The sequence below is a fragment of the Danio rerio genome, chromosome 20 (assembly GCF_049306965.1).
Source record: "Danio rerio strain Tuebingen ecotype United States chromosome 20, GRCz12tu, whole genome shotgun sequence".
NCBI classification, from domain to species: domain Eukaryota; kingdom Metazoa; phylum Chordata; class Actinopteri; order Cypriniformes; family Danionidae; genus Danio; species Danio rerio.
The window spans coordinates 1,137,501-1,162,500 of NC_133195.1; the positions used below are offsets into that span (position 1 = coordinate 1,137,501).

At 37.1% G+C, this 25,000-nt stretch overlaps 1 protein-coding gene across 2 annotated transcripts in view; it reads right to left on the reverse strand.

Annotated features, from left to right (window-relative positions):
* Positions 1–25,000, reverse strand: part of rngtt (RNA guanylyltransferase and 5'-phosphatase) — a 179,583-nt gene that overhangs the window by 153,920 nt on the left and 663 nt on the right. For both annotated transcript variants that reach the window (XR_012395446.1, NM_212867.1), the window contains 3 exon segments: positions 21,993–22,102; positions 21,395–21,498; positions 21,119–21,207 (listed from right to left, as the gene is read on the reverse strand). Coding sequence is in view for 1 of the 2 variants with exons in the window: in NM_212867.1 (NP_998032.1) it covers positions 21,119–21,207; positions 21,395–21,498; positions 21,993–22,102 (303 nt within the window). In the remaining variant the exon portion in view is untranslated.

Genomic DNA, 25,000 nt, shown 5'->3' on the forward strand with positions numbered 1-25,000 from the left:
TTAATAATGGGAATTTGGATAGATGGAGGAATGGATGGATGGAAGGATGGATGTCCAATAATTTTAATATGAATTTGAATGGATGGATGGATGTCCAATATTAATAATTTAAATTTGGATGGATGGATGGATGGTTGGACGGATGGATGGATGGATGGATGGATGAATGTCCAATTTTAATAATGTAAATTTGGATGGATGGTTAGACGGATGGATGGATGGATGGATATATGTCCAATATTAATAATGTAAATTTGGATGGATGGATGGATGGTTGGACGGATGGATGGATGTCCAATATTAATAATGTAAATTTGAATGGATGGAGGAATGGATGGATAGATGGATGGATGGGTGGATGTCCAATATTAATAATGAGGATTTTGATGGATGGATGGATGGATGGTTGGACGGATGGATGGATGTCCAATATTAATAATGTAAATTTGGATGGATGGAGGAATGGATGGATAGATGGATAGATGGGTGGATGTCCAATATTAATAATGAGGATTTTGATGGATGGATGGAGGAATGGATGTCTAATATTAATAATGTGAATATGGATGGATGATTATGTATCTTATCTTATTTATATTATTTGGATGTGTTTTTAAGGCGTGTGACTAATCTAAACCATTTGGGCACAATAAATGCTAAAGCTTGCCACTTTAACAAAGATCAATTGTGTTTAATTATTTACACAATACACATTGTACAAACTGCAGTGTTGTTTATCAATTTGTTTGTGTTGTAAGAAAATGCAGTGTTTTATTAAATGTGTTTGTGTTTGGATTTGTGTGCCGTCAAATGCCTGAAGACCTTTTCTTATTTTGCTGGTGTTTTTTGTAATTGCATCTGTTTTCCTCAATTGCAGCATGTTAAGCTCTCTCGGCCAGCGCAAGTTAAGAAAGTCATTGTATAACAGTGGTCTGTTCTGGAGACAATCCATAACAAATATTGCATATAAGGGGGCTAAAAATATTGACCTTAAAATGGGTTTATAACAATTAAAAACTGCTTTTATTCTAGCCGAAATAAAACAAATAAGACTTTCTCCAAAAGAAAAAATATTAGAGGAAATACTGTGAGAAATTCCTGAATCTGTTATATTGAAAAAGAAAAATAATGCTATTATTCATATTCATATGATTCAGCTGTGTGTGGTAAGTAATATCGTATTGCAACACTGCATATGTTCGCAGTATCGCGCAGCCCTAATTTCTAGCTCTTTGTTGAGTCTGGATCACTGGAATGAAGCGACGCTGATGGATGACAGAACAAAAAGTACTTCATTTGTTGTCTTCGTCGATACAGCGCTGAAATCTGCAGTGCTGAACTCCGGAGAACGGCAGTGTGAACTTATTAAGATAATTACAGTCATCAGCGTGAAGAGCAGACATGAGCGCTTCTCTCGCAGAGCTGGCCTTTTGTTTCCAGTTTGTCATTTTTTTTTTTTTACAAAGGGGAAGATAATCAAACTGTAATGAAAAACAGTGCCACGCAAAGGTCAAAGCGGCTCGTCTAAATGACCTTAACACAGCGCAAACACACTCTCTGATGAGCTCTGGGAGATTTGGTGCACAGTTTTAAATCGGCTTTGTCTGAATGTCTGAAAACAAACATTAATTTGCACTTTGACATCAGCCTTAATACGTGCTAGCATCAATTAACATGTCGCAAAAAGTTTTTCCAACTGTGTATTTATGTTGGAGGAAAGTCCTTACCATGGTGGAAAGTTTCTTGGGGTTTTGTTTACGAGTTAGGAAAGGATGGAGTGTGAGATTGACAGGTGGATTGGTGCAGTATTGGGTCAATATACCTGTCTATTGTGGTAAAGAAGAAGCTGAGCCGAAAGGTAGAGCTCTCGAGTAACCGGTCAATCTACATTCCTACTCTCACCTATGGTCATGAGCTTTGGGACAAGCCTGAAAGGACTAGATCTCGTATACAACCGGCTGAAATGAGTTTCCTTCACAGGGTGGCAGGGCGCACTCTTAGGATAGGGTGAGAAGCTCTGTCACCCGGGAGGAGCTCGGAGTGAGGCCGCTGCCTCCACATCCATAGAAGTCCCAAGTACGTGCGATAAAAGTTGTTGCCTTGTTTACCCACCTTGCAAATGAAGCATTTAATTGTGTTTTGTTACTTGTAACCGCATGTACTGTATCAGGTTAACTCTTTATATTCTCATATCGCGTGTAAAGCCACGTAGAACCAGAAGGCTGTGATCGGTCTAATCAGCGCAGATTAGCTTCGCGCTAAGGAGGGGTTTGGGAACAAATGAATAGCTGAACGAATCATATGAGAGTCGCTGGGATAATTAGGTAAAAATAAATGCAGATTATAAGACCGTGTTTTTTGCCCTCGCATGCATTTTAGACTGTTGTTGGAGACCCTTGCAACCAAAATATGACCCTAATTCATGTATAATAGGAGCTCTTTACATTACAACTGTCAATAATTCAAATGAACACAATTCAAATTCAGATTTCTCAATATGCGTTCTTGTCTGTACTTGCGTTCTTGTGTCCTCGTGAAACGTCATCAACCGTCGCCAAAGTACTGTTCCAATTCAAAGTTCACATCTTGCCAGAGTACAGATGAAATTCCCGGATGTGTACTTGCTCTGCCCCTTTGGCCAAGGATGCATCGAGAGGTGACTTGTGTGAACTTGCAAAGCTCAGGTATCCCAGAATGCATTGCAGCGTAACCAGCAAGCGCTAATGGCGGAGGAGGAAACCCGCACGGTTTTAAAAATACTCCTTTACTGTGTAAGAGTTTTTCAGGCAAGAATGTAGTTGTTTTAAACTCGAATCGGCAGTTTATTCACAAAGATAGCGCGTCTTTAACGATGTGACTCAACTTATGCAGACTCCGACTCCCTTCGTCATCAGCTCCCCCGCCAGAGTAGCTTTACTTCGGCCAGGCCATCTCGGACGTACCGCTGGACCTCATCACTCCATTGTAGTTAAAACATGATATTTAATACATCTTGGGAATATCTAACGTACAGTTTTTTTGTCTTATAAATCTATTATTTGTTCTCAGGTGTATTATTTTGGCATTGTTATTTTGTTACCTTTTATAATTGTCTTTAATTATGTTACCATATTGTACGCTGTTTGTCTTTTACCAAATTGTTTGACGTAATCTTTATTTCTTATCGTGTATGTCTTTATTTCTTATTGTGTGTATGATTACTATTGTAGTTTAATAAATCTGATAATCAAAGACTCGTGTCAGTGTATAATAACTCATTTTAATTCACATTTATAGGAATATATGTGTACATTTTCTTAAATCAAATATGTAGATTTATAATATTAATATATAGGGGTGTAACGATTTATCGTTGTACGATTTATTGCGATGCAAAAATGTCACGACATGCATCGTGGCCTGATGACGATTTGATTACGATATGACGTCCGTTTTCTCTTATTAGTTGAGCTGTTTGCACGTGAGCTACGTTCTACGTTTTTTAATTGTTTTGTTTTCCAGAGACAGTCCTGTTTCATTTATTTTCTTAAAGATGGTTCAGTTTAACAAGTTGAAACAAAAGAAATACATAAAAAATAGTTTACTTGGTAATAAAAAAAATTTTTAAATAAAATTTGCATTTCAGTTTAATTTTCAATTTTTATTTCAAATATCGGGATACATATCGAATCGTGAACATTATATCGTGATACACATTGTATCGTGAGCTGAGTGTATCGTTACACCCCTATTATTATATAATATTAATTAAATAATTTTATTGTTAATGTACAGTGAAACTGATGAATCCATGGTGAGATAAGTGACGTTATGAAGTACACTGCCGTTCCATTTGAAAAAGTACCCGACTTGTGTCCTCGCGTCCTAGGGAGTTCGTTCTTCCAAGTCTGAACTTCCAAGGACGCAAGTCCGAACTTTGCGTACTTGGTATTGAGAAACAGCCATTGTTTTGGCATATTATTAGCTCCATATTTGTGTGGTATTTTGAGCTGAAACTTCACAAACACACACTAGAGACATCAGAGACTCACTTTACATCTTGTAAAAAGGGGTAAAACAGTTCCCCTTTAAAATGATTTCATGCATAACATTGGCTTGTGCCATTTAAACCACCGAATCTTGCAGTTATCACACTACTCCAAACATTTCATTACCATGAATCTGTGACTGTTATTTTACAGTAAGCCATTTAAATTGACATTTAAAAACTAAAGGCAGTGGATTTGGCACACGAATCTTGAAATTTTAAAATGCCATCTGCAAAAAAAAAAACAGTGGAAAAACAAAGCAAATGTGATTCTGCAGACGATAAAAAATACAGCTAGTGTTAAGCATGTTGAAATTATAATGAGTTCATGGCATTTACACCCTGTCTACACCAGTCATGTCAACGGCAAACAGAAGACATCAGATGTGTGAAGCGCTCCGTGCTGCAGACAGTAAACAAATGCACTATGCTATTTCTGAAGTGCTCAGACAACAGGGGGAAAAGGAGGATGAAAGACTCGATGCTTCTGTGAAGGTTAGTTTTGACACGTTCACATCAATCGCTTTGTTTTTAGGCTGATTCTCAGAATAGAGTCTCAATATATTCCGCTCTCCTCATCCTAATGAGCCACTTTCAATACGTGTGGCCATTATTATAGCAGCTGATTACACCTGAGGAAATAAACACAGGCCTGTTAACTGTGCTTGATTTGTAGCATCTCGCGCACCACATGAGCGCAGTTTATCTTCAATCTTTGGCCATTAGTCTGTGACATTAGTCTCTCACCACCCACCAGATGAGGAGTTATAAATAATAATATCTTGAATTTTAGCTTTATTAGGCATATGATCAGCCAAAGAAGGAAGATGAGCAGAGGACGAGCTTGTGTATATACAACCCCAAATCAGAGAAAGTTGGGACAGTATGGAAAACATTGCAGACAGCATTGCAGACAATACAACAAGCATATTATAAAGGGCCGTGAAACCCCCTCGTTTCAGCAGGGTGTTTTCACACCTCTACTTTGGAAAAAGCCAGAAAAAAGTGGGCGTGTCCAGCTCTGTTTAGGGGGGAGTGTCAGAGGAGCAAAAGAGGGATGGGGTGGGAGTGTCGAGAGTCAAAACACACACACACACACAGGGGAGAAAGTGACTGTGTTTACATGGACATCTGTAATCGAATTATTTGCCAAATGGTTAAATGGTGGACTTTAACTGCAGTTTGGCTCTTTCATTCAGGGAATTCATTCATGCCCCTCCTGACAAACGAGATATTTGATTCGAGGAACTGCTCTAAGCGTGTATTTTTCATGCAATGTTTGAGAGAAAAAAAAATAAACTCTGCATTTCTCTGTAACTTAGATGCACTCAGGAGGTAAGCTGCGTGTGTTATTCCGGTCACAAAATGCGCTAAAAAAATCCTACACGACGGCAATAGTTTGGTTGTGGTGCTAACATGTTTACTCTCGGTGCAATAGTTAGTTCGATACGAACAAACTGAATAAACAAAGAGCACTGGTCGCTCACTTACCAAATCTGTAGAGACAGGACAATCACCAGCAACTAGAGCAGTGTCTTTATTAAGAGGAGACGAGCAGCAAATCCGGATCACCATTTGTAGAAAAGAAAAGCTCTCGGGTAAACAATGCTCCTCTGACACGTATTTCTGTCGCGTGTCGCATGCACTGTAATCCAGCTGCGCTCTCATAGCGGGGAAACGAAAACAAAACCTTCCCTGCAGCAAATTATAAAAGCAACACTGCACGCTTGTTTTGCCAACAGAACGTGGCGTCTCTCTGCCGTTTGAACATTGTAGTATTAATGAATATTAATGAAGTTGCACAATAGAGCACGCTGATTGGTTTGAACCAAGCCTTACTCATGCATTAATGCAACACACTCGGAGACGTAATACGGTACACCCAGGTACAGACGTCCAGTCTACATGCTGGAATACACGCTAGGATCTCATGGCCGTGATGCAGCTTCAAAAATTCGTTTCAAACCGGAAGTACAAATTTAATCGAAATAACGCAAAAATAACCAATTTTCACTTTTTAGTGTAATATATGTGTCCTAATAGTGTTTTAAGCAGTGTGGGACACATATAAGACTGCCAACAGGTCAAAAAAATGTGTTTTGGTGTTTCGTGACCCTTTAATGTGTTCCTCATGAGTTTCGTTGTTTTTTTTTTAAATAAACATGTAATCCAATTATAGTTCATTCAGAAAAAAAAGTTGGGACAGAATCAGTTTAGGCCTAGTAACCAGGTAAACTGGTGAAATGATGTGATGTGAAGCAGGTGATGTCAACAGATGATTGTACTTATGGTTTGGTACAAAAGCAGCATCCAAGAAAGGTCTAGTCCAGGGGTGGGCAAACTCGGTCCTGGAGGGCCGGTGTCCTGCACAGTTTAGTTCCAACACTAATCAAACACACCTGAACATGGTAATCAGTGTTTCCAAAATCACTAGAAATCTATAAGCAGGTGTGTTTGATTAGAGTTGGAGCTAAACTGTGCAGGACACCGGCCCTCCAGGACCGAGTTTGCCCACGCCTGGTCTAGTCCTTTAGGAGCAAAGATGGGCAGATGATCACCAGTTTGCCAACAAACACATGAGAAAATGTTGCTGGTAACAACAACAAGCTTTATATAACTTTTACAAAATGTGCATTAATAGTAATAGGTTGGATGTACACAGAGCGACAGTAAATTGTGATTTCACGCTGACTTTAAAAGTGATCATTCGTGACCCTGACTCAAACTAAAAGAAAATGAGAAACACAACCCCTTGGCATTTTTAGACAGCTGGTAATGATAGCCCGTCTCTGCTTTATTATACAGGCACAACCAAATATAATGTCAGATGGCTCAGGCTGTCCTGTTCGGCGTGTGGCGTTTGTCAAGTCTCTGCGTGTGCTGGAGGGACTCTTTTAAAGAAACGTCCATCATCTGCCGAGCGTGTGTTCAGCCTTCAATCTGCGTTCAGCCCACTGTCAGAAGCACAAACTACTGCGTGCACAAACACAAAGCTTGTACAAAACCATATGCAAATGAGTTCCCCATACCTCCCGCTCTCTGGATTGCAGTCTGAAAGGCACTGTTAGCTTTGACTAAAGAGTTGCAGGAACAAGTTGATGAACTTTCTGATGTTTGCATGTGCTGGATTGTAGACTGTGACTTTACATATTTATTGATGGCGCTATGAATTATAAAATAGCGTTTCCCTCACCATTATATTAAAAGAGCGGCCCGCTCCCTCTTAAAAATCAAGTGATTTAATTTTATTTCCTTTACATAGCGCCAGAAATCATTTAAGCTTTTTTTTTTATAACTTTGGTCTTATTAAACAAGCAGAAGACCCTAAAGGTATTTATCTTATCTACAGGACATATTTATTAGCCTATTTGCATGTCATTTCAGTCAGCTCTTTGTATATCACACGCGTAAAATTCTCAGAAATTCCACTTCCACCAGCCGAAAGAGAACGCAGGTTATAAAATATGTTGGTTCCAATCAGAAAAAAAATATAGCTGAGCCAGGCGAAAGTAAATATATAAATAAATCCTGCTTTTATGTTTAACAAAAGTGGTCTGCTCCTGCCTTTGTCTATAAGCTTTAGTCTATTTAACAGACTATATTTGAATAAAAATACATTATCGATGCTGTAAAACATTCATTCATTCACTTTTTTTTCAGCACAGGCCCTTTATTAATTCCGGGGTCGCCACAGCGGAATGAACCGCCAACTTATCCGGCACGTTTTTACACTGCGGATGCCCTTCCAGCCGCAACACATCTCTGGGAAACATCCACACACTCATACACTACGGACATTTTAGCCTACCCAATTCACCTGTACCGCATGTGTTTGGACTGTGGGGGAAACCGGAGCACCCGGAGGAAACCCACCCGAACGCAGGGAGAACATGCAAACTCCACACAGAAACACCAACTGAGCCGAGGTTGGAACCAGCGACCTTCTTGCTGTGAGGCGACAGCACTACCTACTGCGCCCCGCTGCAAAACAGTGCTTCTCGATTATTTTCTGTTACGCCTCCTCTGGGACACAGCAAACATTTCGCGCAAATGTAAATATGATCATTTGCGAATAAAATTTATTTAAGCACCCCCCTGCACAACATCCTTATTAATCCATGTGTGTTTTAGGGGTTTTTCACCTTTATTATGATACGACAGTAGAGGTTTTAGACATGAAAGCATTGGGAGCAGATAAAGGGGAAGGATCTGCAAAGGACCTCGAGCTGGGAATCAAACTCGGATCGCCGTGAGCACGTCGGTACTTTATGTCGGCACACAGGCTTGTTGAAGTGCTTGTTGAACTGCAGACGCAGGAGAGCCGTCGACAGAGCTTAAACCCTCTCTTCTTTCAATGAAGTCGCCGGTGTGGAAGCATTTTGGATTTCCAGTGAGTTATGTTGACAACGTTCGTGTTGTCGACAAAAAAAAAAACACAGTTTTGCAAGCTCTGCTATGTACGTATTACGTACGGTTCGTCCGATAGACAACACCGGCATCGCAATCCTCCGCCCACCCCCGTTGCAAATCCGCTCGCGAAAAGTACACACTCAGGCCCTGTTTACACTGTCTTTGTTTTTAAATGGCATTTTAGAACGACAACGATTTGACATCCACAGTGGCGTGTAGCATTTCTGAGCAGCCCTCCTTCCTCTCTACCTCTGAAAATGCACGTCACGTGACCACACAGACACAGACGCACACACAGCCATGCGCTCGAGACAGCAGGTCCAGGCAGTCAGAGGACTGCTTCAATCTTTCACTCACTTGTACTTAGTCATTTTAGCGAACACCTCAGATACTGTTGGCTGGTTCCTGTTGGTTGTGCGTCTTTTTTACCAACGCCATTATAACGACACAGATCACTGCCTATTCACTATGCGCCGGGTGTATGATAGGGCCCATAGTTTCCATTTCCCGTTATGAGAGCGCAGCTGGACTCACGTGTGGATGACAGTGCACGAATCATTACATCCCATATACAGTTGAAGTCAGAATTATTCGCCCCCTTTAAAAAATTTTAATATTTCCCAAATGATGTTGAACAGATTCAGGAAATTTTCACAGTATGTCTGATAATATTGTTTCTTCTGGAGAAAGTCTTATTTGTTTTATTTCGGCTAGAACCATTATAAGGACAAAATCATAAGCCCTTTTCAGCTACATTTTTTCGATAGTCTCCAGAACAAACCACTGTTATACAATAACTTGCCTAATTACCCAAACTTTACCCTAATTACCCTAGTGAAGCCTTTACATGTCACTTTAAGCTGAATACTAGTGTCTTGAAGAATATCTAGTGTAATATTATTTACTGTCATCATGGCAAAGAGAAAATAAATCAGTTATTAAAGATGAGTTATTAACACTATTATGATTAGAAATGTGTTGAAGAAATCTGCTCTCCGTTAAACAGAAATTGGGGAACAAAATAATTAGGGGGGCGAATAATTCTGACTTCAACTGTATATTGTAATCAGGATATGAGATTTCTGCCAAATCGCCCAGTCCTACCAGCACCACAGTTTTATTTTAATCTTACCAACATCACACATTTAAACAGCAGCACACACAGTGTGTAAAACCTATGCTTGTGTGATATTTGAGCTGAACACTGCCTTTTTCTAAGGTCACCAATTTATGCATAAATCATAAAGGTTTGACATGGTTTTTCCCCTGAAACTGTTTTTGACAGCTGCTTGACATTAACCGACAGACTCAACAGTCCAGGAGAGGTTAAATGAAAAGAAAGTCACTTCAGAGGTGAAGCAAAGTCATTACATTTAGGTGAGGAATTACCAACACAAACATTTCTCTCTCTGTAATAACATGCTTCCAATAAGAGCAGAAACATAAATCAGATGTACACTCCCTGAGGAGAGAAAACGGCACTTTTATCCAGCTCGTGTAAATGAATCTCACATATTTTCTACAGTGCCCGGTAAAGTGTCTTTATTAGCAAAGCATGGGTAATGTTTTTGGTGGACGACGCCAACCCAAATGTCAAAACACAAACTCAACCAAGTCCTATTATGCAGAAATCCCTTTTCTAAGGGGTTTGAACTCAGTTGTGTGTCAGCAGTGTGTGTCTCTAATAGTTAAAATCAATTAATTCTCTTGTTTATAATCAGACTTGATCAAAACAGTCTGCAGAAACACTTTGATTGACATTCTTCCTTTGTACGTGTCATCAGAGGGGGAAAGCCCCGCCCACTAGTGACCACCTCATTAGCATAAACAGCCCTAAATGAGAAGCAGTCATCCACCATTAGAGTTTCTGTTTTGAATCTGCCACTATGTTGACTTGCAGCCATTTGTAGCTCCGCCCCCTTCTGAAAAGAGCACAAGCTCAGCAGTACATCACAGCGCTGTAACACGGGTGCAGCCGTATTGGCTATTTCTGGGATCATGTCCTCTGGCGATAGGAAAAAATCAAGATTTCATCAAAGGCAAACATGGCGAATGCCACACACTGATCAGTGATTTGATATCACAGCCTGCAGCTGTCCCAGTCGCTAGAGCCTGATTTGACAAAACTTTTAGCGATGCAAACAGAGATTTCTGAGCCGCTCCACAGATGCTGAGCTTTACAGACGTCTGGGCTTTGATGCCGACTGCAGGCCTTTACACAGATTTGAGGAGTTATTTATATATTGGAAATGCGTCTCCTTCAGGGTTTCGCTTGCAGCGCTTCAGTGTGAAACTAGCAAACACACTCAAACAGCACTGGGATTATGGGTTGTGATCCGCCATTAGCTGGATGAAAGCAAACCAGCCGTCGCTGTGTTAAGGTCAGATTCAGCACCCCCAAACCCACAGCGTAAAGAGACAAGCGAGATAGGCAGGAAAAACAAGACTGCATTTATTGGCGTCTGTAATTTCTAACTGCTCTTTAACCATCAAATTCTGCTTGGTACACTTTTAACTATGATGGCGTATTAGTGCCACGTTAAAATAAACAATATATGAGATTAAAGTCCAAATACATTAAGGTTAAAGTTATAATATGATGGAAATAAAGCCGAAATATTAGGAGTATGAATTTAAAATATTACAAAAAAGTCAAAAAACTATGAGACGGTTTTAAAAGAAAAGACAAAATTTTCATAAAAATTACGAATTTCATTATTGCTAAATCTTAACCTAAAGTAGGATTTAACCAAATCGTCCACATCTATTTTGCTCTTTTTTGTTTCCTCAAAATACTGCACAATTAATCTTGCATTACTACAAATTTTTCACATAGTATAAAATTTATAGTCGTAATATTTTCACTGCATTTGCATAATATTTTGACTTTATTCTCCTTATATATAACATTTTGACTTAATGCTTGTAATATTTCCACTTCTTTTTGTCGTAATATTTTGACATTATTGCCGTAATACTTTGACTTTATTCGCATAATATTTCAACATATGAGTTGCAACATTTCGACCTTATTCTTGTAATAACGATGTGTCTTACGCCTTACTTTATATTGCGACGCTGAGGATTCAGCTACCGGAGGGACAAAGATCTTTCAACTCCAAAGCATCGGCAGAAACTTACCTTTGACAACATCATACACATCTACTTGTCTGATAAGACACTAAAATTATATCGGCGAATTCCAGATCATCCAACTCTAACGTCACCTGAGCAACCACACCAAACTATGCTAAAAAATATACGGTGGATAACTTTTCTCTCGGATGAACATGTAAGAACTTAACTCTGTCAGGAGTGATCTTTATATTGAAAAGTTGGCAAGAGAAATATGTGTTCAAATTTAGTTCAAATGTTTATTAACTTGCGTATTTTGGATAGATTAAAAGCAGTTTTTAATTGTCGTAAAGCCATTTTAAGGTCAATATTATTCATTCCTTCAGCAATATTAGTGTTGGATTGTCTCCAGAATAAACCACTGTTATACAATGACTTGCCTAATTACCCTAACTTTACCCTAATTACCCCAGTGAAGCCTTTACATGTCACTTTAAGCTGAACACTAGTGTCTTGAAGAATATCTAGTCTAATATTATGTGCTGTCATCATGACAAAGAGAAAATAAATCAGTTATTAGAGATGAGTTATTCACACTATTATGATTAGAAATGTGCTGAAGAAAATCTGCTCTCCATTAAACAGAAATTGGGGAAAAAATTCCAACTCATAATTCTGACTTCAACTGTACATATTATAAAGCATTTCTCCAGGATGAAATTCATATTTTTCATTTGAACTTATTTATTTATTTTTTTGGCTAATTCTTCTCCAGCGTTACGCTTCGTTTCACACTCCCACAGCGCTTCACAAGTCATGTGACGATATTAAATACCTACACCATCCTACAACTCAATAAACCGTGCCAAAGATTAAAAACATTACACTGTTTCCTGGGAATAAACCTGGAATTACTGACAACGACACTGGAATGAGCTATTAAAATCCTACAAGCACAGATTCACACTCAAAACAGGAATAAAAAAGACATTAAAGCTTGTGTTGATGCCAAATGAGTTTTGCAGAAGTCATTTGCGAATTTCAATCCTTCAAAGTCCACACTAAGGGTCCTCTCATACACCTGGCGCAATAAGGCGCAAGGATGAACAGCAATACACAAATATCTTTACAGACGAAAGCATCGATGAAATGAAAGGATTAAAACTATTCAGAAATTATTATTTTCTACATCAATATAAACACCACTGCCTCCATGCCTTCTGCACCTCCGGGGGCTTCTTCAGTTTATTCATGTCGCATGTGCAATGCATGTGAAAGGCAATTGAAAGTGCTCAAAGACAGAACTTTAACGTAATTAGAGAAAATAAATAAGAGAAAATAAATCAATTAAAAGAGATAAGTTATTAAAACTATTATGATTAGAAATGTGCTGAACAAAATAAATAAATATACAGGGGGGGGCTAATAATTCAGACTTATCCGACCTGGCTTATGCTGCAAATCTGATTTGATGTTGAAATAAAGTTTAAATACTGCGAGAATAAAGTTGAAATATTGCGAGAATAAAGACAAAATATTACAACAATAATGTGGAAATATTACGAAAGCAAAGTTGAAATATTGCAAGAATAATTCATAATACTATGACAATATAGTTGAAATGTTGCGAGAATTGAGTTTAAATATTATGAGAATAATGTCAAAATTTTACGCCAATAAAGTTGTAATATTACGACAATAAAGTCAAAATATTACGAGAATAAAGTTGAAATATTGCAAGAAAAAAGTCAAAATATCGCGAGAATAAAGTCAAAATATTACAAGAATAAAGTCGAAATATTGTGAGAATAAAGTCAAAATATTACAAGAATAAAGTCAAAATATTACGGCAATAAAGTTGAAATATTGCGAGAATTGAGTTTAAATATTATGAGAATAATGTCAAAATTTTACGCCAATAAAGTTGTAATATTACGACAATAAAGTCAAAATATTATGAGAATAAAGTTGAAATATTGCAAGAATAAAGTCAAAATACTGCGAGAATAAAGTCAAAATATTACGAGAATAAAGTCGAAATATTGCGAGAATAAAGTCAAAATATTACAAGAATAAAGACGAAATATTGCGGGAATAAAGTCAAAATATTACGACAATAAAGCTTAAATATTGCGAGAATTGAGTTTAAATATTATGAGAATTATGTCGAATTTTTACGCCAATAAAGTTGAAATATTACACCAATAAAGTTAAAATATTATGCCAATAAAGTTAAAATATTACGCCAATAAAGTGGAAATATTATGCCAATAAAGTTGAAATATTACGCCAATAAAATTGAAATATTACGCCAATAAAGTTAAAATATTACGCCAATAAAGTGGAAATATTATGCCAATAAAGTGGAAATATTACGCCAATAAAGTCGAAATATTGCGAAAATAAAGTCGAAATATTGTGAGAATTAAGTCAAAATATTTCGACAATAACATTGAAATATTGCAAGAACTGAGTTTAAATATTATGAGAATAATGTCGAAATATTACACCAAATCCGAATTGATGTTGATTTATCTCTGCGCTACCCTGAGCAAATGTCTACAGAGAAGAGCAACTGGTCATTTTCACATAAAATCCATCCCAGGATGCACCTGATGAAGCTGGTTATGAGAACGTTTCAGTGAGCAGGTGCGGAAGAATTATTTTTGGCCGCCGCATAAATCACACACCTCCATTTGTGTTATTTCATCATGATAATACATCATCCCTGGTGGAAAAACAGCATGCAGATTAAACATTTGCTTTAGGTCAGCATCCAATCCGAGTAAAAATTGGGCTAGCAGACATCTGTGTGCTAATGAAAACATCTGCTGGGACTCCAGACTTTACCTCAGAGGAGCATTTACAATCTGAAGCATATCTACAGACACTAAAGTCTGCTTTCTCAGGGTGCGAATCACTATTTCTTTAATTTCCTCATTGTTTACTCTCACTCGAGCAGCGCTTAACTTTAGAGCTCTTAACAGTTTTTTCTTTTGTTTAACACAAAAGAAGATACTTTGAAGAATGTTAGGTGGGGGAAGCAGAAATTGACATCTAAAGTGAGAATAAAAAAATACTTTGGAAGTCAAAGCTTGCTTTTTCCAGCACACTTCAGTTTATTATCATTTGTGTTCAACAGAAGAAAGAAACCCAAACTGATTTAAAACAAGTGGTAATTGATGACAAAATGTTGTTATTTGGGTGAACCAACACGTTAACTTTAACTTTTAACTGTATTACACGACAGGTTGTGTTGTGGCTCCGCCCTCTTTTGAATATCTCATTTGAATTTAAAGCGACAGTCACCAATAATGACATAATTTGACTCAAAGCCTAAAAGGGTCAGTTTCACAGAGCTATAAGACATTATTTATGTGGTGTTTTGCGCTCAAAACTCCACACACACACTCTAGAGACACCACAGACTTTCCAGAAATTCCAGTTTACATCCTGTAAAAAGGGGCACAATTGGACCCGTTTAAAAAATGGTGACACAATTTACATTTTTAAACGAGCAATGCCTTTAGATCAGGGGTGTCCAAACTCGGTCCTGGAGGGCCGGTGTCCTGCAGATTTTAGCTCTAATTTTCCTTAACTTACCTGCAAGGATGTTTCTAGAAAGCCTGGCAAGAGCTTGATTAGCTAGCCCAGGTGTGTCTGATTGGGGTTGGAACTAAACTTTACAGGACAGCAGCCCTCCAGGACCGAGTTTGGACACCCCTGCCTTTAGAGATCGCACACAAGGAAAGAAATCCTGAAAACTCCTGGTAACCAAACAGCCAATGGCAACCATTCATTCATTCATTTTTCTTCAGCTTATTCCCTTTTTTGTGAGGGATCGCCACAGTGGAATGAACTGCTAACTATTCCTGCATATGTTTTATGCAGCAGCCTCCAGCTGCAATCTAGTACTGGGAAACATCCATACACACACATACCCTACAACCAAATTTATCCTACCCAACTCCCCTATAGCACGTGTGTTTGGACTGTGGAGGAAACCGGAGCACCCGGAGGAAACCCACGCCAACACGAGGAGAACATGCAAACTCCACACAGAAACGCCAACTGACCCAGCCATGACTCGAACCAGTGACCTTCTTGCTGTGAGGCCACAGTGCTAACCAATGAGCCACTGTGCTGCCAACAACCACTGATTTCCATTTTACGTGTGTGTTTGTTTTATCCTCATGCGTTGTGCGCAGTATTTCTGGAGGAGAGTGGGTGAGTACATGCTGACAGAATGTTCAGTTTTGGGTGAAGTCATCAAAACAAAACTATGATGATGAAGAAATCATCATGTGTTCCCAGGTTTTTATGACAGATGCAGGAACAGAAACTTCAGATTTTGTACAGCAACATGTTTGTCATGAACACACACACACACACACACAAGCACAGTAAACAGAAGTGAAGTGCGGTGAACTGATAACCTTCACAGCCTATCAGTCATATCTGTTGAGCCCATGAACACAATGGCAAATCAGCGCTGTTTAAGAATGCGCTCAACATCACTTAAATGTTAGCGGGAAATTTGTTGTATTATTTCTGAAAACAAACCAAAATTCTTTGCGTGTCTAAAATGCTTTTTGGTTTAAGATTTTTTTAGATATCTGTACTAGAAACAATTAGAAGAGCATTTTTTGCAGTATGTATGGGTTAATATGATAAATTTTTCTTTGATGCCATAAATCATTAGAATATCAAGTAAAGATCCTAATCCATGAAGATATTTTGTATTTTTCTGAGAATAAAGTCGAAATATTGCAAAAATATAGTCTAAATATTATGAGAATAAAGTGGAAATATTGCAAGAATAAAGTTAAAATATTATAAGAAAAAGTCGAAATATTGCAAAAATAAAGTTGAAATATTACGAGAACAAAGTCTAAATATTACGAGAATAAAGTCGAATTACTGCGAAAATACAGTCAAAATATTACGAGAATAAAGTCGAATTACTGCCAAAATAAAGTCGAAATATTACGGGAATAAAGTCAAAATATTGCGAAAATAAAGTCGAAATATTACGGGAATAAAGTCAAAATATTGCGAAAATAAAGTCGAAATATTACGGGAATAAAGTCAAAATAATGCGAAAATAAAGTCGAAATATTACGAGAATAAAGTCAAAATATTGCGAAAATAAAGTCGAAATATTACGGGAATAAAGTCAAAATATTGCGAAAATAAAGTCGAAATATTACAAGAATAAAGTCAAAACATTACGAGAATTGAGTTTAAATATAATGAGAATAAAGTCTAAATATTAAGAGAATAAAGTGGAAATATTGCGAGAATAAAGTCGAAATATTACGAAAACAAACTCAAAGTATTACGCCAATAAAGAGGAAATTTTACGAGAATAAGTATTACGGCAATAAAGTTGAAATATTGCAAGAATTAAGTTTAAACAATATGATAATAATGTTGAAATGTTAACCCCAATGAAGTTTAAATATTATGAGAATAAAGTCGAAATATTGCGAGAATAAAGTCAAAATATTACAACAATAAAGCTGAAATATTGCGGGAATTAAGTTTAATTATTATGAGAATAATGTCGAAATATTACGAGAATAAATTCAAAATATTACGAGAATAACATCAAAATATTACGCCAATAAAGTGGAAATAATACGAGAATAAAGTTGAAATATTACGAGAATAAAGTCAAAATATTGTGAGAATAAAATCAAAATATTACAACAAAGTCGAAATATTGCGAGAATAAAGTTAAAATTTTACAACAACAAAGTTTAAATATTGCGAGAATTGAGTTTAAATAGAATAAAGTCGAAATATTACAAGAAAATTCAAAATATTACACCAATAAAGTGGAAATAATACAAGAATAAAGTTGAAATATTACAAGAATAAAGTCGAAATAATCAGAGAATCACATCAAAATATTACGCCAATAGAGTGGAAATAATACGAGAATAGAGTCGAAGTATTACGAGAGAAAAATGTCAAAATATTACGCCAATAAAGTGTAAATAGATCAAAAAGTGGATCAAAACTCGATTGATTAGAACAATACATGGCTAAAAAACTGAATTTGTTTAATTTTGCAGGTGATTTTCTCCCTATTTAGCTTTTTTGAACACTCATATTTGGACTAGAAACAAGTCAAAGCCTCTCACAAATGCATGCCCATGCAGCATAACTGGTTTTGCTGGTCTAGGGTCACGCTTATAAATAATGGACAGATACGGAGATCAGCATGAATGTAGTTCATGCAGAGCACCGTGCAGCTAATTTGCCTGATTAATAATCATAGAGGACCAATAACAGTAATCTAGTCTCTGTGTGTGTTCCTCTCTCTCTCTCCTCCTGGAGCTCATCATCCCTGCAGTGTCAATCACACTGTTGCCGTGGCGATAACAGTGACATCCTCACATCCTCCGTCCTCAGCTTTTATGTCATTCGGCAGATCTGTGTTAGCGACTCAAGAGCGCCTTCAACAGGACGATCACACTACTGACAATCTGTAATATTATCATACCAAACTAATATAGCTGAAGTCAGAAAAGATGTGAAATAAATCTTTGATGTCTATGTGAAGTTTCAGCACAAAATGAAACAAATAATGCTTTAGAACTCTCTGAAACGGACCCGTTTAGGCTTTGATCCTAATTGGTTTGTGTTTTGGTGACTGTCACTTTAAATTCAAATTAGACTGTGCTATTTTCAGAAGAGGGCGGAGCTACAATTGCCTGTGTGTCAGCATAGTGGCAGATTCAAAAACAAGACTAATGTCCTATGCTAATGAGTGGGCGGGGCTTTCCCCCTCTGATGACACGTACAAAGAGAGAATGTCAATCAAAGTGTGTCTGCCGACTGATTTCATCAAGTCTGATTATGAAATACAGAATTAATAAGTGTAAAGTTATCACACAACTGTGTTTAAACCCTGTATTAAAGTGATTTCTGCATAATAGCGCCTCATTAAATCATCAGAATCTCACTTTTCTCAAAATAAAGCATCTAATGAATCATTTTCATGAAGTTTAAATGGCGAAGTTTGTGATTGGCAGAGCGGGTGTGATTTGAGTCAGAAACGAACACCTGCAGAGGTCAGACTCTGACTTTCACATGCAAACACTCACATCGCGGCCCTTTGCTGCAAATAAAACAGTGCTAAGAATTATTCAGAGGTCACTGCTGTGTGTCAATGACTCAAAGTCTGCATCTGTCGCCGAGATCCTCGTTCATCTGCTTATTATGACTGATCATCACCACTCAGGAGGCTTATATTCCTCAAACAGTTAAACGGTTGCTGTTTGCTGGATTTGAAGAGAAATTGTAGAACATGCAAACATGGGAGAACATGCAAACTCCACACAGAAATGCTAACTGGTCCAGCCGGGACTCAAACCAGTGACCTTCTTGCTGTGAGGCAAAAGTGCTAACCACTGAGCCACCCAAAAATGTACACAATTAAATAAAAATGATAAAGTTATACGTGTCTCATCTCGTATAAAAATACTCATATACAATCTTTGTGACTCTCTAGCTGTTGGTGTAGGCATCCACACACATTCTGGTCTGCTCCTTTAATGCTGTTTTTCTTAAACTACCTTGGGAAAGCCCTAAAGCGCAGCTGCCACCTTGTGGATAAACTCATTACTGCAAAAAAATTAAAGGGACAGTTCACCCAAAAATGTAAATATGCGTTTAATCTAAAAAACCTGTGAGCATTCACTGCTGTTATATGAAGCACCACAGAAATCTACTGAAGAAATGAACTCACCTACATTAGGAATGAGCTGTGGCTGAGTAAATTAACAGGAGATTTTCATTTTTAGGTGAACTGTCCCTTTAATGTGCATGTGGGACATTCGTATACAAAGTATTAGAAAAATGTCACGTGTGTGTGTGTGTACAGAACATACACACTCTTCAGATGACTAAACATGCAGTCAGAGAGCAGGGGTTCCTTCTTTGTACGTGGATTACTCGCTGTTATTTGATCATTGACATTTTGACTCTATCCATGATACTTTTGTTCTCCAGAAACTAAGGTCATGTTTACACTGTCAGGTCTTGACGCCTAATTCTGATTCAGGGCTCGAAATTGCGACCATTTTGGTCGCATTTGCGCCCGAAATTTTATCTACGCGACCTCAAAATATATTTAGGAGCATTTCTGCAAAAGCTTAAAATTGTTGTGTGCGACCAGTTTTTAAGGCAAAATGTTCAGCACATGCGTGGATTCGGGAGACATTCATGCAGAATGCATCTCTAAGCTCTTTGTCTGCACTTGAAACGTAGCGCTCAGGAATGGTTTAAAACAGTTGTCATGTCGACTTGCTGCAGTAAACAAAGCCAAGTCCGTAATGCTTGCCCCGCCTTCGCGCTCTTCTTATTGGCCCACCACTGCTCTAGCACTGAAATATCAGCTGTCAATCACTCAGTCAATGCCTTCTGGCTAGGCATGACAGAGAGATCGTCTACCGCGAAACTGTAAAGCGCTGAAGATGAGAATGAAGATAACACTGACAGATTTAGTTTTAGAAACCATCTAAAGTTACAAGTAATGACACATTTTACTAGTGACCATGTGCTGAATGTTAATCCACCATCTACACTTTTCCAAGAGCGGATAAAAGACTTCCCCTGGCTTCAAGTCCGCTATGAAAAGTCTATGGGATGGAGTTTTCAGGTAACTGTTTGCCACATTCAGCACGAGAGCTTCTGTTTAATCCTTCATATAATCGCCAGATGCTGTCCGCCGTGCAAGTGGCAGCTATATGTCAAATTGAACACCACGTGCACCATCGCAAACGGGCTTACACTGACTAAACTAACATCGATACTCATGAAAAAACGGTATTGCTATTAACATGACGTATGCATATAATAAAGTACAGTACATGTCAAAAGCATCAGTGCAATATCAGACAGCACCCGTGAGAACAGCACAGTTATACTGTTAACAGATTCATTCATGTCAAGCAGTGCGTGCCGGACCGGTGAGCGCTCCGTGTGTCTTTTGGTCACTCAGTTATGTTATAAAAATTTATTTTCTTGTGATAAGGGGATTTCGTTAAGACATATTTTCCTTAAGCTTGCATATATATATATATATATATATATATATATATATATATATATATATATATAAATATTTTGCTTGATAGTTTGTTTACTGTTAATTTCAAATGCAATAAATATGTTTGTATAACACTTGTAGTAACGGTGCTCATAATTGGTGGGTGCGACTAAATTTTGGCTGATGCGCCTACATTTTTTAAGTTAGGAGCACCGGTGCTACATCTGATTTGTTTGCCTGTCCGTTTACACGTTCTTTTAATTGTGACCCATATCCAATTATGGGTCAGATTTACTTACATTTACAATTTAAAATCTGAAGTTTGTTTGTGCAAATTGTTAAAAAGCATATCTTAAGAGGTTTTCTTTTAGTGTAGATTTATTTTTTAAAACATTTAAGATATTGAAAACATTCAAGAAATGAAGAGGCTGGTGACCATTAAATACGTCATCACTGTTTTATGAAAATCCACAAGGAGTTTTAAAAAGGCTTAATAGGAGCCCTCTAAAGGCAACAGAAGCTCCAGCAGGAGCGTGAACACTTACCGATGAGCTCTGTGGGCGTCTTCTCTATGAAGTGCTCACACAGCCTGATGAACATCTCTGTGGTCTCTGCCGTCGGGCATTCGCCATGACTGTAGAAACAAACAAACATTTATGAACACTGCAGACAAACCGTGCACACTGCGTCTGATGCACATTTATTAATCCATTGAGAAAATACATAACACAGTTCTAGTGGTTTAGGACATTTGAATGAACAGATCTTAGATGTTGTGCTTGTCCAAAAAAAAACTCTTTCAGATTCTGAGAGTCACGTACCCTTTGCAGGAAAGTTTCACGTATTTTATTCCTTCTTTTTCGATGTCTGCTCGATCATAGAAGCGGGTGGTGTTGGTCAGGTCCACCAGTAAACCCATCTTCACCTGTGGACAGATCAGCACTTTGATTGACATTCTCCCTTTGTACATGTCATCAGATGGGGAAAGCCCCGCCCACTAGTGAACATCTCTCCCTCATTAGCATAAACAGCAGCCCTGAGTGAGAAGCAGCCGTCTGTCCATTAGAGTATTGCACTGCTGAAGATATTGTCATTAAACATTTTCACACGGATAACATTAGTCCTGTTTTTAATCTGCCACTATGCTGACACACATGCATTTGTAGCTCCGCCTTTTTTTTAAAAGAGCACAATCTCATTTGAATTTAAAGCGACAGTCACCAAAACACCACAATTAGGATCAAAGCCTAAAAGGGTCAGTTTCAGAGAGTTGAAACATTGTCTGTGTGCTATTTTGAGCAGAAACTTCACACACACACACAAAATTAAGTAACCTACAGCTAGGATGGCCTAAGGGTGAGTAAATAAACAGCAGGGTGAATTATCCATTGATATGATATCTGTGGAACGTCCACTCACCTTTAAGCTTTTCAGATAGTTGGACAGCATGCTGGGATGAAACCGGTTCTCCTCAGGGACTTTATCATCATAGCGCGGCCCAAGCATGGTTTTCATGGGTAGAAATTTACCTGTGGAGAAAAAGCATCAGAGATGTTCATGTTAAAGACCTTTAACAACTCAGAAATATGGTTTACTAACACTCAAACACTCATTTACTGATCAGTTTTTCATAATTACATGATGCATTTAGCAGGCCTAAATAAGATTTTTGCATCAGGCGTTTACACACAAATGAAACAGTTTAAAAGTTTATGAACATTTAATGTTCCTTTGACATGACTTTTGGTGCAATAAATAATCCTGAATAATTAAGTGTTAAAATATTCTTTAAATGTATTTTATAATGATGAAATTTAATTACTAAACAATAAATCATTAACTTGCCAAGAAATGCTCCGCTTTACCACAGTAAAATCATGCCCACACTTATGCATTACTAGAACCTTGTCTATATAACAATGGAAATATATGTACACACAATAACATCAAAGTTGCGCGATTGGAAAATAAAGAAAATAAACGAGATGCGCTTTCTCTCATGCAGCCTCCCTGAGAGAGCGCGCCGTAGCAATCAACTGGCTACTTGACGAAAAGAAATGTCTGCAGCGTCAGCAATCTTCATGTTTTCAGCCACTGACTGAGAATAATGCTGCAATATTTTATTAAAAAATTATTAAAATGTTTTCTTTTCCCCTAACACACACTCATAATCATTAATTTAACCGGAATAGGTTATAAACGCACACACATATATATAAACACACACACACACACACACACACACACACACACACACACACACACATATATATATATATATATATATATATATATATATATATATATATATATATATATATATATATATATATATATATATATATATATATATATATATATATATATATAAACACCCACACACACACATATATATATATATATATATATAAACACACACACACACACACACACACACACATATATATATATATATATATATATATATATATAAACACACACACACACACACACACACACACATATATATATATATATATATATATATATATATATATATATATATATATATATATATATATATATATATATAAATAAATAAACACACACATACACACACATATATAGTTATATAAATATTTATATATATATATATATATATATATATATATATATATATATATATATATATATATATATATATATATATATATATATATATATATATATATAAACACACAAACACATATTTATATATATATATGCATCTATTTCAGGCACCGACACACCAATGGCTACGCCCCTGTTAAAAAGGAATTATAAGTTTGATCCTATCCTAATGAGCGCCTTTAAATAATGTAACCTAGTTATTAGTTGTCTGCAAGCATCAGTGCTTATTAGGATAAAAATAAGATTTAAATAAACAAACATATTGAAAATGAGATTAAAACTGTATTGTTATAGCAATTGGCAACATTTGTGACTGCACTGAAATTACGCTCGTCGTAAATGTCACAGGATGACTGATCGTGAAGGAACGTGTAGTCTGGCACATTAGCTACCCACAACAAGTCACGATTCTCATTCATTCATTTTCTTGTCGGCTTAGTCCCTTTATTAATCTGGGGTTGCCACAGCAGAATGAACTGCCAACTTATCCAATAAGTTTTTACACAGCGGATGCCCTTCCAGCTGCAACCCAACTCTGGGAAAAAGTCACGATTCTATCAAAGAAAAAAAAAATTTGCATAATCTGTAATAGTGACTTTCGTAACCGACAAAAAAAAATCGTGTAATCTGACCGGGGCTTAAAACTTTATGTATTATGAATTATGTAGGGGTATATCTTTCTGTCTTAAAAGGGAGCTGTTATGCAAAAATCACTTTTATAAGTTTTAAAGAACTTCTAGAACAAGAAAAGTAGACAACGGAACAAAACAAAGAGAGAAACAAAAGATTACGCCAGGGGGATATGAATTGCAAAAATCACTTTAAATCTATCTTAACGAAAGGTCACAGTGATGATTAAAAGGTCACATACAATACAGACCACTGTGTATTATAGAAAAGAGACAATACTGTAAGATCCACACGGTGTTATTGATTTTAAAGCTTTAACATTGCTGGAGGTAGAGATTGTATGCAAATAATATTTTTGAATATTTACAAAAAATAAGAACAGGGGCTTTACAGACAAACATTTTCATTTGTGTAAAACACATTTTGCAAGTAAAATAAATAGATGTATTAGAAAATTCATTTATTTTCTTTCGGCTTAGTCCCTTTATTAATCTGGGTTCGCCACAGGGGAATGAACCGCCAACTTATCCAGCATATGTTTTATGCAGTGGATGCCCTTTCAGCTGCAACCCATCTTTGGGAAACATCCATACACACTCATTCACACACATACACTACGGACAATTTAGCTTATCCAATTCTGTATTAGAAAATATTTATTTTTATTTATCAACATGATAAAAACCAAATAAAACATCCTTGTATGACTAAGAAAGATAATCTAAAAGAGGTACGTGTTTTTGAAGTGTTAAACTGGCGAAATCAAGTCTAATCTCGTTAGTATTAATAACGCCATCGCGTTAAAGGTCACGTCTTCTCATGAATATTGATAATCTATCTCTTCGCCATAGTATGATTCGTTAGATCGTCACATCTCAGCGAATCAGGAGGCCGAACGCAAACTTAATATTCATGAGCAAAGCCCACGTCATAGTAGATTCCACACACACTCCCTCCGCCCTCACAGTGACGTACTGCTGTTGACCTGCGTGAATCGAGCTAAACCGACTAGCCACTCAATTCAAAACCAGACAAAACACGCAAGTTTGGCGTGTCGAGTATGTTCTTCAATTAAAACACAATTAATTCAGCTAACGCTAGGTTGTTTTTGGCGTATGGCGCAGCGTCATGCTAGCGCTTTTCAGCCA